At 41.6% G+C, this 17,962-nt stretch overlaps 1 protein-coding gene across 1 annotated transcript in view; it reads right to left on the minus strand.

The window, feature by feature from the left end:
- Nucleotides 1–17,962, minus strand: part of CBX5 (chromobox 5) — a 58,370-nt gene that overhangs the window by 21,505 nt on the left and 18,903 nt on the right. Inside the window, exons 2-3 of the mRNA XM_056854572.1 lie at nucleotides 6,607–6,784; nucleotides 3,902–4,085 (exon numbers count right to left, since the gene is read on the minus strand). Coding sequence (XP_056710550.1) covers nucleotides 3,902–4,085; nucleotides 6,607–6,743 — 321 coding nt within the window. The 5' untranslated portion in view covers nucleotides 6,744–6,784. The remainder of the gene's footprint in view (nucleotides 1–3,901; nucleotides 4,086–6,606; nucleotides 6,785–17,962) is intronic.

Below are 17,962 nucleotides of genomic sequence, written 5' to 3' on the forward strand. Positions count from 1 at the left end.
TAGATTCCTCAGGAGCTTTAGCTTCATCAGATAGGTCTAAAGCAAAAAGTGCCTTGACCAAAAGAGGCTGGAAATCACCAGAACAGAACAGCCGAGGCTGCTGTTCTTGAACAATGGGGAGTTCTTAAACTCTGCTTAAGCTGGCGGTTGCGGCTGCCGCCTTTCTCCCCGCCATTAGACTTGTTTTTCTTCAGCGATTTTCCAGCTGAAGTAGATGGCGGCGGCGACTTTCTGGTCTCCCTCTCCAGGGCAGCTAACGGCGGGAGCCGATTTTAAGGCCAATTCTTGATCTGCATCAGAAAGGAGCTCAATGTCCCCCGATGCAGCTTCTCCGGCAGCCATTTTGTTTGCCGCGTCTTTCCCGCGGCTTAGCTGTTTCTCCCGCGGCTCAGCTGATGGTCGACAGAGCAGGGAGCTTAAATTTAAAAAAACAAACGTACTCAAACGAGAGGGAGGGTAGGGAGGGAAAACAATTGGATATGGCAAGGTAAGAAAAAGAATCTATTCTAACCTAATTTCACTAGACCTAGGCAGCAGCTATGGCTGCAACGCTCTCACCCCAATGAAGGCAGGAGAAGAACTGGAAGGGGAGGTGTTCCTCGCCAGGAGACAGGAAGTTGTTAGTTTAGTCCTGCCTACCCCTAGCAATGGGCGAGAAACACCCAAAGATCAAGATGCCCTTCCTTCAGAGCGGGAATAGGTATGCAGCATGACTAGTATCCATTTTAACTAATAGCCATGAATACCCCTTTCCTCCATGAATATGTCTACTCCCCTCTTAAAGCCTTCCAAGTTGGCAGCCATCACCACATCCTGGGGCAGGGAGTTCCACAATTTAACTATGCGTTGTGTGAAAAAATACTTCCTTTATCTGTTTTGAATCTGTCACCCTCCAGCTTCAACAGTTGACCTCGCATTCTAATATTATGTGAGAGGGTGTCGTCACATCCCAACGTTTACTAGGCAGACTTTGTTTATGGGGTGGTTTGCCAGTGCCTTCCCCAGTCATCTTCCCTTTACCCCCAGCAAGCTGGGTACTCATTTTACCGACCTCGGAAGGATGGAAGACTGAGTCAACCTTGAGCCGGCTACCTGAAACCAACTTCCATTGGGATCAAACTCAGGTAATGAACAGAGCTTGGACTGCAGTACTGCAGTTTACCACTCTGCACCACGGGGCTCCTATACCAACCTGTACTTGGGCATAAAATTCAGCATCCTAAGACTTAGTGGTGATGTTTTGTTAAACGTTTCTAGTGCAAGAGAGGGGAAATTCCTTACAAAATCTCACAAGGGGGGGGGCAGAACTTCAATGCCCTGAATAGCTCTTTAACTTTCAGAATAAGTATAATAAATTATGCAAAAATATTTTCATTCAGACAGGTCACAAAATTCATTTTTATTGGCACAGCCCTGACTTTTCTAAGCAAAGGAAAGATCATAAAACTGAGGTGGTCTGCTTTTTCAAAGTGAATCACAAAAATTTACCATGAGGTCTTTTTCATCTGACATGACTCACCTGGCTAAAACTTGTATACGATTATTTGACATATGGAGTTACCCACTCCTGGAAAAAGACTCAATATCCCTTCCCAACCTCAAGAAAAGTTTTCTCTCACTATACTCCTGAACAGAACTTTATAACATCCATTTAAGGGCTCATTCAGATGGTAGCAACCCAGACTTCCTGCTTTCACTACTGTACACTTAGCTAGAACTAAAGCTGCCAAAGAAACAAGAGCAGTACTTTTCTTGCACTATTTGAGTCTTCACAGGAGCCACCTCAATTGCTGCAACTACATGGGCCTTACATGTTCCTCACAGCTGCTCTGTGAATAGACAAGTACTGGGCGAGGGACCATCATAAGCTCACAGCCCTGTCATACATGGATTGATGGTTTTGCCTCGAATGCACATTAGTCTTCATACTGACCCACCATCTAGACATGCACTCAATTCACAATATCCTTGCCAGTCAGTTTCCAGTCACCTATATCACAGTAATCTCTGCCGCAGATTAATGAAAACCAGAATTCAGCATACTTGTGGCATATGCAGCCAGAGGGGAGGAAAAGAAGAGAACAGTTTCTTAGAGAAGGGTCCAATGTTCCTCCGCAGTCATCACAAATGAAAGGGGTGGCTTTGCTTCTTGAAGGCCACAGCCACCGTGAAAAATCCACGCCACCTCATGCCATGCGGGTTCAGAACCCCAACTAAAGTTATCAGCATCAAGCTTTCTCCATTCTCATAAGAACGTAAAGTCATAGGAAGAGCCATGCTGGATCAGACCAAGGCCCATCAAGTCCAGCAGTCTGTTCATACAGTGGCCAACCGGGTGCCTCTAGGAAGCCCGCAAACAAGATGACTGCAGCAGCATCCTGCCTGTGTTCCACAGCACCTAATATAACAGGCATGCTCCTCTGATACGGTAGAGTATAGGTTTGCATCACGACTAGTATTCATTTTGACTAGTAGCCATGGATAGCCCTGTCCTCCATGAACATGTCACCTTTTAAAGTATTCCAAGTTGGCAGCCATCACCACATCCTGGGGCAGGGAGTTCCACAATTTAACGATACATTATGTGAAGACATACTTCATTTTATCTGTTTTTAATCTCTTTCTCCCTGACATAGCACCGCTGCTCTAATCATTATGACATTACAATACCAAGGGACTAGAGATATGGTATCTGAGCAGTACATTCTTAGCAGAGGATCTCTGAACTACAGAGACTTATTGCTTTTAGCTCTACTTCTCACACAGAAAAAAGGTGACAGCCAAAAACAATTCCAACAAAAGTGGCTTGGGGTATAAATGTATGGGGAATACTAGTCTTGACACAGGCTTGTTTATTGTCACAATTATAAGAGTGCTTTAAAAAGGAATCCTGCTTTAGCCAGGCTTTCAAACAGTAAATTGCATTTCTCGAATCTTAATCTGCTGGAGAGAGTACGGAGTGGTTCCCTGCTTGATTGTTAATCTTTATTATATTTTAAAGGCCGTAATTATTTTAGCGGTTCTTTTCTTTACAATGAGTGGTGGCAATTAGATCATCCTGTTTTACAGGATAGTTTTCCCCGGGAGTGGTGTGAAAATCTGGCACAATGAAACACAGTCAGTCTGAGGTTTTGCTTGGGGGAAAAAAGATGCCCTCTCAACTCCAAGTAGTGAACTTAAAAACCAATAGTTTTATCCATGCCATTAAAAAACAACAACACAGCAGCTAGATACATGTCCAGTAGCAGCTGAGATTTTCAGGGTATGATCATTTGAGAATCAGAGCTCCCTTCATCTGACAAAGAAGGCGTTGATTCTTAAAAACCCATACCCTGAAAATCTTGTTGGTATCTAAGGTGTTACTGGACTTGCCTTTTTCAGGTGCTCTTTCTATCAGGAAGTCCAATACAAGCTAATTTCCCCTCTCCTTAATCTAATAAAGGACAGCTCTGAGGAAGGGAGACTGAGGAGTCTTCAATGGGAAAGATCAGACCAGAGGGTGAAGCAAGTAGCTAAATTCTGTGCCGCAGTATAAGATCGTCAGACAAAGCTGGGGCTTGGTAACTTAACTTAAAATGGAGAATGTCTTATTAATTCGCGGTCTGTTTAAATTATATCAACTGTCTAGGAATCGTAAATCTTAAAGTTTTAGTTACTGTATATTCTCCAATTTTAATTCTGTAATTGATATGAATGATTTTAATGGCATTTGCCATATTAATAAATATCTGAATCTACTGGACTTGCATCTTCTAGCTGCTCAACTGCAGACCAACACAGCGTCCCTTTGACTCAAACTGATCCAAAGAATAGATTCACTGTCCAAAAAAAGGCTTGGATACAGAAACATCTGTGTGGCAGAGTAAAGCCACAGTGGGGGGGGGGAGAACACTCAACTTACCTCCCTCTTCTTTTTGGCTTTGAGGTCCTCAGTATTATTGGCGAGACTCGATTTTCGCTTGGCACTCTCCGATTTCTCCCGGGGTTTGTTTTCACCTTCTTTCATTTTTTTATATTTTTTCATAAACTCAGAAATCAGTTCAGGGCAGTCTAGGTTCTTCTCAGGCTCCCAAGTATTATGCTCCCTGACGTGGGAAAAAAGAAGGGAAAGGTGGGGGAGGAGGAAAGGTAAAAACAGAAGAAAAGCATAAGGGCTCCCATCCAATTAACAGGCATCAATTGATAACTGAGGGGAGAACCACCATTTGTGAACACCTGTGCCTGGAAGTTTCCCCTACTTTCCTACTGGACATTTAGAAAACCAGTACAGCAGACTTGGTTCTCATGATTATTAATCCAATAAAGATTTTGCATTAACCTCCTTGTATTTAAACTTGGTTCTGTTGCAAATTGAGGGTGTTTCTGGCCCCAGCTAGAAGAATGCAAATCACATGGTTGCCCTGGGGCCTTAAGATCTAATTATTAAGATAAATTACACCCCTGCCCAAATAATTCCAGCACACAGCTGGCGTCTAAAAATGAGAGTCTGTATTTAAAGCATTTTCCCGGGCCTTGTAATAAAATGCATTTCTGACTGAAGTGTTATACATGCTAGAGCAGGGGTCCCCAACCTTTTTGAGCTTGCGGGCACCTCTGAAATTCTGACAGCGTAGTGGGGGCAGCCACAAAACGGCTGCCACAAGCTTACCTTCAGTCACGCAGCAAAATTCCTTGTGATGTGATGGCAGCTGCTGCCCATATGAAGTTTTTTTTTAAAAAAAATCTGCGTAGCCAAAAAAATTTTAATGGACAATCAGAAGCTGGTCCTGCCCACTTTCTAAAAACACTTGGCAGGTGCCAGGAAAGGTGCCAGCGGGCGCCATGTACCCACAGGCACCACGTTGGGGACCCCTGTGCTAGAGGGATTTTCCAAAGGGACATTAGGTATAACGGATTAAGTAATAAAGTGAATTATCATACATTCACATATGTTTAGGGGACCCTTCCTCCTACCCCAATACAACATCCTTGAACATACAAGAGTGCACAAATAACTAAATATTGTTCCATAGCGACAGTACTTTGGCTGTTACCACACTAGGTATTCCCAGTGATATATCAAGAGTTTGGAAATGTTATTAAAAACATCGCTTTAAATGTTACCTTTATTAGGAGTTGGACCAGCTTTAAAAAAATCACCAAGCACTGAGCTAACTTTAGTTCTCTCAAGCTTGGTGCTAACCCCCACCCCAAAAAAGGTGGGTATTCAGGGAGACAAAGGTGATGCTTATAGAGGGCTTGGCAGAAGCTTCACCTACAATATGTTAAAGTCTTAAGGGCGTGGCTTCAAAAGCTCAGTCATTTAAAGCCATTTGCAATTTGCAGACTGCCTTTCCTTTAGGGCTCAAGGCAGTCCAAAGCTCTTTACCAAACTAAATTAGGTTAGTTTGTGCCCAAAAGCATCAAACATTGCATCAAGGTCGACTGGGGGGAAAGCAACAATGGTACTCTCCCTTTAGAAATAAAAAAAAGTAAATGGTTTCCAACAGAGAGTGTTCCCTGATTAGCAGGGACATGGAAACCATTTGATTAACTGAATCACTGGAGAAAGATCCCCCCCACCGCTGTGGAGGGGCTGATGAAAGCAATGTTCATTGTTTGCTTGCTAACCTGCATTTCCTGGACCAAGTAGTGTGCATCCATTTAAACACCTGTGCCTCAAATATGAACCCTATAGATGAAAAACAAAACCCCTGGCCACACTTTATGGATTTGTTAAAGCACTTTGCCAGAAGGCAAGACTTACAGAGACAGACAAACATAGAAGCACTGCTTTGAGAGCAGCTCTTTTGTATTGGGACAGGTGAGGACAAAGGGCTGGGTATGCTTTTTTAAAAAAAATCAAAATACTGCATCAAGTTCACCCTGATTCTGCATCCTGTATAAACTGTGCAAATCTGTATGCATCTGTCTCGCATAAACTGTTATTAATTGTGGGGAAGGGCAAAGTGTGCAGGCCGCTGCAGCCTCAAATCTTGGGTCACTGGAAATTCAGCCCATTTTTGGCTTCTGAGATTTCAACCAAGCGCTGCCCGCCTACTTCCAGAGCTTACTGCAACAGCCTTAAGGGCTAGGGTCTTTTTTAAAAAATGAAAACAATATAAAAGCAGAGATTCTCAGGATATTGAATCCAGCATCTAGTCCCAAATGCTGTGCTTGCAGAGTTCACACAGCCCTGTGTGGAGGGAACAGGATGAAGATCCTTTTCCCCAAGCAGCAGTTCACAACAATCCAAAGGGTCACAAGCATGGTATCATTTAACCCAAAATCCTAAGGCACCTGAAACCCAGACAAAGAGGAAGACTATCCAGACGATAGTGCTGGTGAATAACTCAAGTGGAACTACCAACTCGGTGAAGTGAGAGAGGGAAACGCAGATGCCAGTATTTCCAAAACACCCTTAAAGGTCCCAGGCCCTCGCCTCGTGACCCACTAATTTAAATGGATGCACGCCACTCTGTCTGGAGTGAGGAAAAGCAAGCTCCCACCCATGAAGGCTTTTAGGAAAGCTTGGAGGAGGGCAATGGAGGTTAAATTTGAAACGCCGCCTGGAGCTCTGTTAACAAGGAAGCTCAAAGCCCATGTCAGAAGGAAAGTTGGACTTACTCAGAGAATCCTTTCCACTTGAGAAGATACTCCACTTGACCCTTCACAACACGCCTGTCTAGAACCTTCTCCACAACATATTCCTCCTCCTCTTCAGAGGACGAACTATCTGCTGTCCTCTTGTTTCTCTTGCCCATAGCGCGGAAGTTGCACCTAACGCACCAAGGCTACCCAATTCCTGCAAATCGGAAGTGAAATGTTAATCGGTGGTACTGAAATGGGCTCCTCTTCCCAGAATCTCACCCACCCAGATGTCACTTCTCAGAGGTTTCACTGCTTTGCTAACATTCAAAGCCTAAACACAGAGGTCTGAAGGCAGAAGAGGCAACTATAAATCATACAAATGAAATATGCATCAGGCCTTTTACTCCAGGTTCCATCAGCAATTTTTTAAATGGACCTTGATCCAAATTTGGTACTCCGTGAAGCTATACACAGGATCCAGTGTGCCTATATTCAGCTGAACATGAACTGTGCTTGTACAATTAAGCACTGTCCCATCTGAACTAATTGTTACCAAGCATCACAAGAAAGGGGGGCTGTATTTACCGCAGAGAAAACCGAAGAATGGAGAAAAGATTATTTTCAGTTTAAATACCAGCACAGCAAGGCTGAAGAATTGTCTGGCTGCTTATCATGAACATGAAATTACATCGATATGCAATTTCCCACCCCCCAATACTTTAGGCAGTAACCTCTGAAAAAGAAGCTGCTCATCTACTTGCCTACATTTAAATTTATTGTTAACCCTGGTGCTTCTAATAAGGAAAATTATGTACAAAATTCTTTAAAATGCCCCTGTAAGGTTGTTCAAGCTTCTCACAATAGATTGGGATTGGAGTCTAAAAGGCAGAACGAAGCTCTGTAGGAAGTACATGAGCTCAGTAAAGATCTGGACCCAGGCTCAACATCTGACATACTGCATACGACACTGAAAAGAACAGCTCCGTTATTCCAAATTATACAACGCCTAATAATTCATAATATAAGCTAGTTGAGCCCCACCACATGCAGAAAGTAAAAGTAGACCCCACGCTCTTAACAGATGTGCACAGGCAGACATAACATACACATGGACAGGTTGGGCTTGCAGAAATCCTAAAGACACTTGTTCTAGTGGAGTACGAGTTCCACTGAATATAATGGCACTTACTTTTGAGTAAACAGGCCACAGGCATAACATGCTTACTTGGAGCATAACAGCAGCTGTACTCTACAACTTGACCAAAAGGAGGTGAACCTGCCCAGCCTAGTATTCGGAAGACATTAGCAGTACATTCCTAAGGAGAGTTACTCCAGTCTAAGCCCATTCATTTCAATGGGCTTAGTAACTATCCTAAGGAATGCACAGTCGGTTAACTTTTTCTGTCGCCAGATGTGAGGGGAAGAAAGGCAGAGACCATCAGCATGGCCATACTGCAGTTTAAAAGACAAGCTACTGAAGGTCTGGTTAAAGTTTCCTGGGCCAGAAGAAACAGATAACATAAACCTGCCCTATTTCGTGAACTAGTTCCAAAGTGACAAATAAAAACTCACATGTTTTAACACTTTGTGGGGTGGTAACTTTTTGTGTTGGTTTTGGTGGGGCTGAAGGTGCCTATCTGCTGTTTATCACAAAGATGAGGTTTTGATGGCATTAGCATTAGATATTTTGAAAATATCTAAAATACTTTGAAAAAGAAAAGATACAGCTTTGTAAAAAAAAAAAAACAAATAAAGGAAAATGCTCCATTTTGTTCTCTATAACTGGGCAACTACTAGCATCCATGCTCCCTAACAAATTATTTGTCAAAAACCACCATGGATATTCAAATTCATTAATTTTGTTCTTACAGTAACCCAAAATGCAAGCAATTTCCTTAAAACTGAATACAACTATCTTTTGGAAGGGTAAAGGAATGGGTGAAAAAAGCAAGAAAGACTCTTACCACACAACCAAAGGTGAATCCTTCATTTTTTATTCTGTTGAAATTACTTATTGAGACGCTGTAGTACTTTTGAATTTGTAAAAAATCTGACCCTATTATTCTAAGCAGTTGCATCTCCCTCCCCCAATCAAGATATTATTTATTTCTACCACCAACAGGATAGTTTCATACAGAACTGCTTCTGGAATATGCAGTCTTTAACTGGAAAGTGCAAAGTGAGTTATTAGCAGTCTGATATATTATCTAAGCACAAAAGAAACCACACGCAAACACGGAAAAAAGCTTGACTCAAAAGCAGAGCTGAAATTTAAAATGGATTGATTCTTTCAGCAGACTTACTATGACTGCAATAAAGCGGACTCTAGCCCTGCTGGTATTCATGGATCAGTGGTTAAAGTTCTGTCACAGCTAGTTATAAAATGGCATATTTTTTCAGGGATTTATAACTTGGCCATAAAAATTCACTGCAGCTTGAAATACGGGCTTATGAGGTCTCAGACCCTGAGTGAAGTTTAATACCCCCTCCCCTCCAAAAAAAGAATATGTGCGTGTGGAAGATAAATCAATTACGCCATTTGAGTTACAAGACTAAAAAAGTTGTTATAGTTGCTTTGTGCTCTTATAAATTACACAGCTTCCAATTTTAACAAGTCAGAATTTGGCAAATCATTAGTCCATAAACACTGTGTGGTCCAGCTGCACTTGGCACAGAAATTTTATTCAGCTTTTATTTACAGATTGCACCCTGCTGCCCCCCACCCTTACAGGAGACCTTTGCCATTGTGGAACACACACCTAACCCCCCCACCCATCACAATTGCACATTCCACAGGCACAAGTGAAATTGGGTGTTGCAGACTTGAATGAAACGCAGTATGAGGCTTATAAATGGGAGTTCGTAATAATTTCCCAAGTGGAGACACATTACAAGTTCCCTGGAAAATGAGTGTTTCTATAAGACTGTTAATTGCATTTTTAAAAGAAATTATAAAAACACAACAACGAGGAGAGTTATTTTGACAAAAAATCAGGAAACACCACATTTCAGCAAGCTCTTATTTCTTAACTGGAATTTCGTGACTTGTGTCAGTTTAGGTCAGATAGCTTTTTGAAGAATGTTAGACATTTATAACATTGCTTATAGGAGCCTGGTAGCCTGTCCCAGGGCAAAAGCCAACCTAGTAACCAACACAGCCTGCTCAGCAACAGAGGAAGCTAGTAGTGCCATTTTAGGGCACCTTTGTCCCTGGACGAGCAAGCATTCATGTGAAGAACCTGTGTAGCTCATCTATACTAATCAGACCCTTGGTCCAACAAGGTCAGTATTATCTAAGACTGACAATAGCTCTCCGGGCTTTCGGGCACATCTTCTACCAGAACCTTTTGGCTGGAGATAACGGGGAACTGAACCTGGGACATTCTGCATGCCAAGCAGATGCTCTACCACTGATGCAAAGGGATGATCCAAATGCCACTGGTAGGGATGTCATTATTTACCTATTCCACTAAACTGGTATCTGATGTAGGTAGAAAAAAAATCATCATAAGGTGATAAGACAGCATTAAAAATGTTATTACATTTTGAGGTTTCACTTTTCTGTTCAAGACAGCGGCATAAACTCAGCAAGTTTCTACTTGCACAGCCTTCTCATGCAGTGTGCAGAATTATGCTCCTCGTTCCTGATGATGCTTTGCTGGCATTAAAGCTCTAGGGCAGGAACAAATGGAGGTCACCTCCCCATCTGACACAAGCAAAACCACCACCAACAGATGGGATCACACTATCATTTTACAGCAATGTTAACAACCCGCTGTTAGCCACTCTGTGCCTCTACAATAGAAAACATTTGCATTTGACAGTGGTAAATACTGTTAAAACCAACTGAGATAATGTTGTAGACAATCACGGCTGTGCTTTACACCTTGTTTGAATGGATCTTTATTATCTTGCAAACCCAAAGGATTAAGCACCTCCACCGAAAAGATCCCACTGGCGTAACTCCAGTTGATTATGATCCATTAAATGTTGCCAGGGGAACAGATGGACAAAGGACTGATGGCATTTAAATCACTATTTTTATTTAATAATCAGCAAACTTTAAACGTGGTGGTCCAAATGAACAGTAAGCGAGCCACAAAAGATCCTCAGTCCTTTTACGACCTCATTGTTGCAGTGCAGTACAGCACTAATCTTTGAGTTTCGTACTGTTTGCTGTTGGAAATCTCCTGACTGAAAACATCTTGCCACCATAAAATAAAGGTCCCCTGTGCAAGCACCGGGTCATTCCAGACCCATGGGGTAATGTCACATCCCGACATTTTCTAGGCAGACTTTGTTTACGGGGTGGTTTGCCAGTGCCTTGCCCAGTCATCTTCCCTTTACCCCCAGCAAGCTGGGTACTCATTTTACCCACCTTGGAAGGATGGAAGGCTAAGTCAACCTTGAGCCGGCTACCTAAAATTGACTTCCGTCAGGATTGAACTCAGGTCGTGAGCAGAGCTTGGACTGCAGTACCGCAGCTTACCACTCTGTACCACGGGACCCCTGGGAATCTGATCACCAAGCTATGGTCAAATTAAAGAGGTGGGGGAATCTTGACAAACATCTATAGGACCACAGGTGTGGTGGAGCTTCCCTGCCTTCTCTTTCCAGGGACATCCTTAATTACCCCCCCCCCCCAGAAAAAGAAACAAAAGTTGCTGAGGGTCAAAGTTGCTCATGCTCTGGGATAGCATGAAGAGATAAGGCAAAGGGGGCTGCAACTGGAGGAAGGAACCAACACAAATGGGGGGGGGATTGTATGACCAGGTTGATAAGTGCACACATTTTATATGGGAGACATATACAGCCCAGCATAACAACTTGAGACAATCTTAGCAGATGTTTGTATAATTGGTAATATACTATACAACCTATATACATGCCTGGTCTGATAGATTGTCTGTATTTGTATCTGTATCTGTAAATGTGTATATGTTTTACATGGGTTTCAACTAACCACAGAGGAAGGCCAAACGGGCCGAAACGCATCTGGCACGTGGTTATAGATATCAACCTTAGGAAATGCCATTGTGCTGTTTTAACGTTTTTAAAATAATTTTTATCTTGACATAGTGCGTTAACTAAATTATATTTTCATTATCTATAAATTTTATTTATCCCACCCAACCTTGGGTACCCAGCTTCTGTTTTCTAGGTTGGGGTTCATTTCCCTCTTTTTTCTTCTAATACTGCTCACTAACTACAGAGACTGACCACCAAATCGACCGGATGCTGCAAACCAGACATAAATAGCTGGGGCCCCTAAGAAATCACAGAAGGGACAACACTTTTTAAATTCCAACCCACTCCTCCCCGGTTTTCACCTGCACGGTACTAAAAAGTCCCCGCCTCTTGAGAAGCTAATTCCTCACACACACTTACACCCAAACTGACTTAGTTATATATTCAATCCTCCAGGACATTTCTGAGTATTTTTCATTAATTTACCAAGTTATATTTTCCTACATACCTGTTGAGTCCCACAGCAAGTAGCCTTTGCTACTTTCATTATTAGGGGAAGGGGTCGCAGTCACTTTATCATCAGATATCATGCTGGGCAGATATTACAGGCATGGCTGAAATCATCTATTAAAACACACCTCAGCCACTTGGGACTTGAGAGCTGAACGTAACTAGCCTTGTGGTGTGAATCACTAACTTGTTTAAGAAGTCTATGCCTGCTGAATAGTTGTGCAGGAACAAACACTGTTCAGCACCTGAAGCTAGCAATAATGAACAGAAGAAGAAAAATCAGCACTATCTATCTTTAAGGAGGCTTACTTCAAAAATCAGAAATACACATGTATAGGGTTGCCAGGTCCCTCTTCGCCACTGGTGGGAGTTTTTTGGGGTGGAGCCTGAGGAGGGCAGGGTTTGGGGAGGGACTTCAATGCCATAGCATCCAATTGCCAAAGTGGCCATTTTCTCCAGGTGAACTGATCCCTATCGGCAGGAGATCAGTTGAAATAGCAGGAGATCTCCAGCTAGTAAAGGTAAAGGTCCCCTGTGCAAGCACCGGATCATTCCTGACCCATGGGGTGACATCCCGATGTTTCCTAGGCAGACTTTGTTTACAGGGTGGTTTGCTAGTGCCTTCCCCAGTCGTCCACACTTTACCCCCAGCAATCTGAGTACTCATTTTACCGACCTCGGAAGAATGGAAGGCTGAGTCAACCTTGAGCCGGCTACCTGAAACCAACTTCCGTTGGGATTGAACTCAGGTCATGAGCAGAGCTTGGACTGCAGTACTGCAGTTTACCCCTCTGCACTAGTACCTGGAGGTTAAACACCAAAAATGGAGACCCTATGCTGTAAAAACCAAGTTACTATTTAAAGAAACAGCACGTAAGCTCTATATTTTCAATAACATGGTAATTTTTTTCAGCAACACTTACCTATATTGAACATATAGTCCAAACGATCAAAATAAATTGCATAACAACCTGTGAGAAAATAATAATGACAGTCCATCTTTAACAGGAAATAACTGAGCCCTAATAGCAAGGTCCAAACCAAAGACCGTAGTTCTGAAGTTCCTGTATTATGTTCCAAAGTTCATCCATGGTAACAAATCCTAAGGAGAGATATGTGCATGAGTGCCCCAAACAGACGCCAGCAAGTACGTGTCCTCTAGATTCCTGAACTCCAGCTAGTACCTGGAGGTTGGCAACCCTACACATGCAAAATAATCAAAATATACTCTGCGCCTAATATTTATTAAACCTAGTGATTAAATATTTCAGTACACTGTACCCGTATGATGATCAACATCCTATAAAATCAAACAGTGGAAAAGTTAAGCTTCTGAAGTCCTGTGTGTGACTTTAACACAGGAAGGCAATTTTTAAGAGCATTTAGCTTCCACCTCTGAGAGGTTGTGGAATGAGTGCGAGCCAGTCAACTGAAGCTGTCCGTTGGCAGGCCCTGTGATCTAGACAGGACACCAACAACTTGAGAGTCCATTCAAGTAGTCCAAACACCAAGTTCTTATAGCCTAAACTCCTCTAATCCATTGCTAGACTGTATCATATTACTAGTACCAGACTACATTTTGAATCACATCTGTGTTGCGCAATTAGGCACTTTTTTTAGATGAAAAGTGATTTGATGGACCGTGCAGACTGCTTTCATATACGATGGCATTGTGTAGGTGTTGCTTTCCACATAACAAGGTGGAAATTAAAATTTAAACTTTTAATTTTATGCTAACAATAGGGCTTGCTCCCAGGAAACTGCCTTTAAAATTGCATCCTTAATCTAGGAATTGTCTATTCTTAACAGAAAAAGACTGACTCCTGGAATTCTTTTACAAGCATGAAAGGTTGACTATTTCCCCCACCCCATGAGCTGTAATTTGTGATGATTGTTTAATAAAAACACTTAAAAAAAGAATAAATGTATAATCTTAACAAACTAAAGGTGCAATTCTAATCAAGCTTCCTACAGAACAATTCCTATTGGACTCAAAGGAATTTACTGTGCTTAGGATCAAGCTGAAACAAAACAAGGTCCTACGGTACCTTATAGATAAATCTAAATAAAGGTCCTACGGTACCTTATAGATAAATATAAATAAAGCAGGAGCTTTCACAGAACACTACTTCATCAGTTGCATGACATAGATATTAAAGGTGAACACACGTGCAAGAAGTGGGAGGGGGAATAATCTGTTTAGAAGGTGAAATTAAATGACACAGGAACACATCCTCCGAAAGCAGAAATACTGTACACAATTCAGCGCACTGAAGTGAATGTAATCGAATCACTCTGAGTCAAAAAGCCCACCCATACTAATTCAACTGCATTAATAAGCTAATGTTGTCTTGAAGATTTTCCTCCACATGGCACCTGGGAAAATTTCTTTAAACAAATGTAGAGAAAGAAATGTGGAGTCCCCGTTTTCTTCTTGGGTTTGGCAGACTTTAGGGGTAGAAGCTTGCACATATCTGAGGAAGCGGTACTCTCTATTTAGACTTGCCATTTCTGGCAAGAATTAACGTAGAGCAGGAATTACATTTTTAGCTTAGACTGGAGTAATTCTTCATAGGATTGCATTGTATGTCTTTATATCTGTAGCACATGGATCTTTTATTTTTCAGACCTCTCCCCTGGCAAAACTGGAAGCTGAAGGTAGAAAAATTCTGTGCTAAATAATAAACGTTTTTACCTGGACAGACTCTCTCAGGGAGACACAGTAGGTAAGACCACCAGCTGTACTTGGAAACATTTAAAATAATGAGCACTTTATGTGATATTATTAAACACATAGCATATTGTTGTCAAAATTATTTACGTTTTTTTTAATCACAGAAATTTTTATGTTTCCCAAGTTTTCATGCTGTACATTTGGAACGAGGCAATTGATTTGTAAGAAAAAGTTTGTCGCACACAAAGAGAAAATATTTCGAAGGGTTCCCCCCCATGCTCCCCCAAATTTCCCAGAAAATAACTGAAAAAGGCATCAAAAATGTTTCCCCTCCCCAATTTGTTTATTTTTCTCCCAGACTTTCACATCTCTAATAATAAACGACACGAATGCTATATGATTGTTAAACTAATAATTCTCTTGAAGAACCTGATACACTCATTGGGTTTGGTGTTGGCTATCAACCTACCCAATTCAGAACGGGATTGTGGCTGCACCATTCACCATTGTCAACATAGCACAGAGAAACTAGTAGAAGTTCCACTTGGACCTGGCTCTTCCAGTGAAGCCAGTAAGAACGTTCATGTATTTGCCAAGGCCTGGAGACATTCCAAGCACATTTCCACAAAACTAAGATAACAGCTGAAGTTTAATCTTCTCCCCAAAAAATTGATGAAGGGTTTTGGCAGCACCTCTTTTAATGCACGGTATAGTATTGCACTCTCGAATCACTTCAATGCATTTGTCAAACAAATTATATTTAAGCTATATAGCCTAGAACTTAGACACATAAAACCAAAATAGTACTGAACTTTCATCCACCCCGTGCAAGGGTACCCTTGGCAGCCTCTTAACCATCCATTATAATCCAAAGCAATTTCTCTCTGTAGCAATTTAAAAGCTGTAAAAAATATAATGGCCGATGACAGGAGAAACAAACCACACCAGAAGTTATTGAACCTTGTAGGTTCTCTCAAGTGTCTCTATTGACATTTAAGTGTGAATTATTGTGCCACAATATCATAAAATGTGCTCAGTGTTGCAGATATATTGTTATTTAAATGGCACCCAAAAAATCCAGCTCCAAAGAAGTAGCAGCTACTACTTACAGAAAGAGAAAGCTCTCTTATAACCTTGCTGCTCTGAAATAGAAATTTCAGTTACTTAATTTAGAGAATTGATACAAATGGTTTTTTCCCCTCTCCCTGGTATTGTTCACCTGATTCACAAACACAAAACCCAACAGACCTCGATCTGAGAATTATAGTTTCTTTCCAAACGGTGTAATATGGATTGTATAAGTCTATTTATAGAATTCATTTTACAGTTGATTACAAACTATTTTAGTTTCATGTTAAAACACAATCATTCTTCTGCAGCGTTCGGCACCTCAATAAGTGGTATTGAACCAAACCTCACAATTTAGAGAACAGCCATGTACCTTGGAGGAACTTCTACCATAAACCCCACACACACACACAACACACACATTTCAAACATATCCTGTTGTCATAAACAGAAATCTTATCTACAACTAATGTGAACAAATCACAGAGGAACCCTTAAATTTCCCATTGTCGTACAAGTTAGACCATAGTGATAGCCACACATTTTCAACAAAACATACACACACAAGTGCCACACTAGTTTCAACAATGGACACCCCTAGCATGTGTTTATATAACAAATCAAGCCCTTGGAAAGCTTATTAATGGACAAGAATATAGTTTTAGCGTTCATCCCATACAGGCACTCTGAAAGGTTGCCCACAAGACAGAATGAACTCTTAAGATTAACTTTAATTTGGCAGTTTTGCTTTATAAGGACTAACATAGTCCAGGCTTTAACTCCAGAGGAGGGGGGAAATGTATCAAGCTCAGACCAAACCCCTGTGATTTTCAAACAAGACAAGAACTGCAAGAACCTCAGTGGAATATCACCTTCATGTACACCCCTAAGCTTAAACATCTATCAGTTTCAAAAGTTCACAGCAAAGTCTGCATCGGATGATTTACAGTCCCATTCTAGTGACTCAAGATGGGCCACTGTCTTAGAAGCATTAGCATTTAAATTGTGACAACTAGGCCTTCCCATTAACACTGTATTGAGATAAATAAGGGAAATTTATACCTGGTTTTGATGCAATTTCCATGCATACAGCTATAAATACCAGACACAAAAGGTGATCTTTTTTGTCCAGAAGCTTCGTCCAAACCAACCTAGTCCCCTATATTTCACAGAACTGCTTGTCTGCGATAACCAGAAGTAGCTCCACATCAGACAGCAAACGCATTGGGAACTGGGAATACTGATTGAAAGGTCTTGATGAGCTACATGAAGCTAGCTGGGTGACCTTGGGCTAGTCGCAGTTCTCTCTGGACTCTCTCAGCCCCACCTACCTCACAAGGTGTCTGTTGTGGGGAGGGGAAGGGAAACATACTGGGAATACCAGAGTTGCTCAATGAATTCTTGCCTGACTTCCTTTTTAACACTGCTCTGGGGGAGTGGATGTTTGCATCTAGGAATACAGGAGTTATTAAGGAGATGGCCATGTTTCTCCACTGTTTCTATACTCTTCCAGCAGCTGGGCAGACAGAAATCACACCTTAGTAATAGAAGCTAGCAAGCAGGAAGAATCCATCCTGTGGGCCCAAGCCCGGGGGCGGTCCAGTGCACAAGACAGCTAGTTGCATAAAAGAAGCGTTGCTTTTTATATGTCGATTTTCTCTACCTTTTAAGGAGAATCAAACCGGCTTACAATTGCCTTCCATTAACCTCCCCATAACAAGCACCTTGTGAGGTAGGTGGGCTAAGAGAGTTCTGAGAGAACTGTAACTGGCCCAAGGTCACCCAGCAGGCTTCATGTAAAAGCTCATCAAAACCTTCTTTCAGTCAGTATTTGTTGAGAGAATGAACTGTGTGTGTGCGTGCGTGTTAAAGGTGTGTGTGTATATATAAATGAGTAGCTGATGATGGTGTATAAACTGTGAAAATGGGAGAAGCCAGTTAGGAATGGTTTTGAAAAGAAGAGTTAGTTTTTATAAGACGACTTTCTCTACCATTTAAGGGAGTCTCAAACCAGCTTACAATCACCTTCCCTTCCCCTCCCCACAACAGATACCCTGTGAGGTAGGTGGGACTGAGAGAGTTCTGACCAAATTTTATTTACAATATGTTTATTTTAGACAATTTGTGTCAATATTTTTTTCTAATTATTAGAAGTGTGGTAACGTTGGATTT

The sequence above is a fragment of the Euleptes europaea genome, chromosome 1 (genome assembly GCF_029931775.1).
Source record: "Euleptes europaea isolate rEulEur1 chromosome 1, rEulEur1.hap1, whole genome shotgun sequence".
NCBI lineage: Eukaryota > Metazoa > Chordata > Lepidosauria > Squamata > Sphaerodactylidae > Euleptes > Euleptes europaea.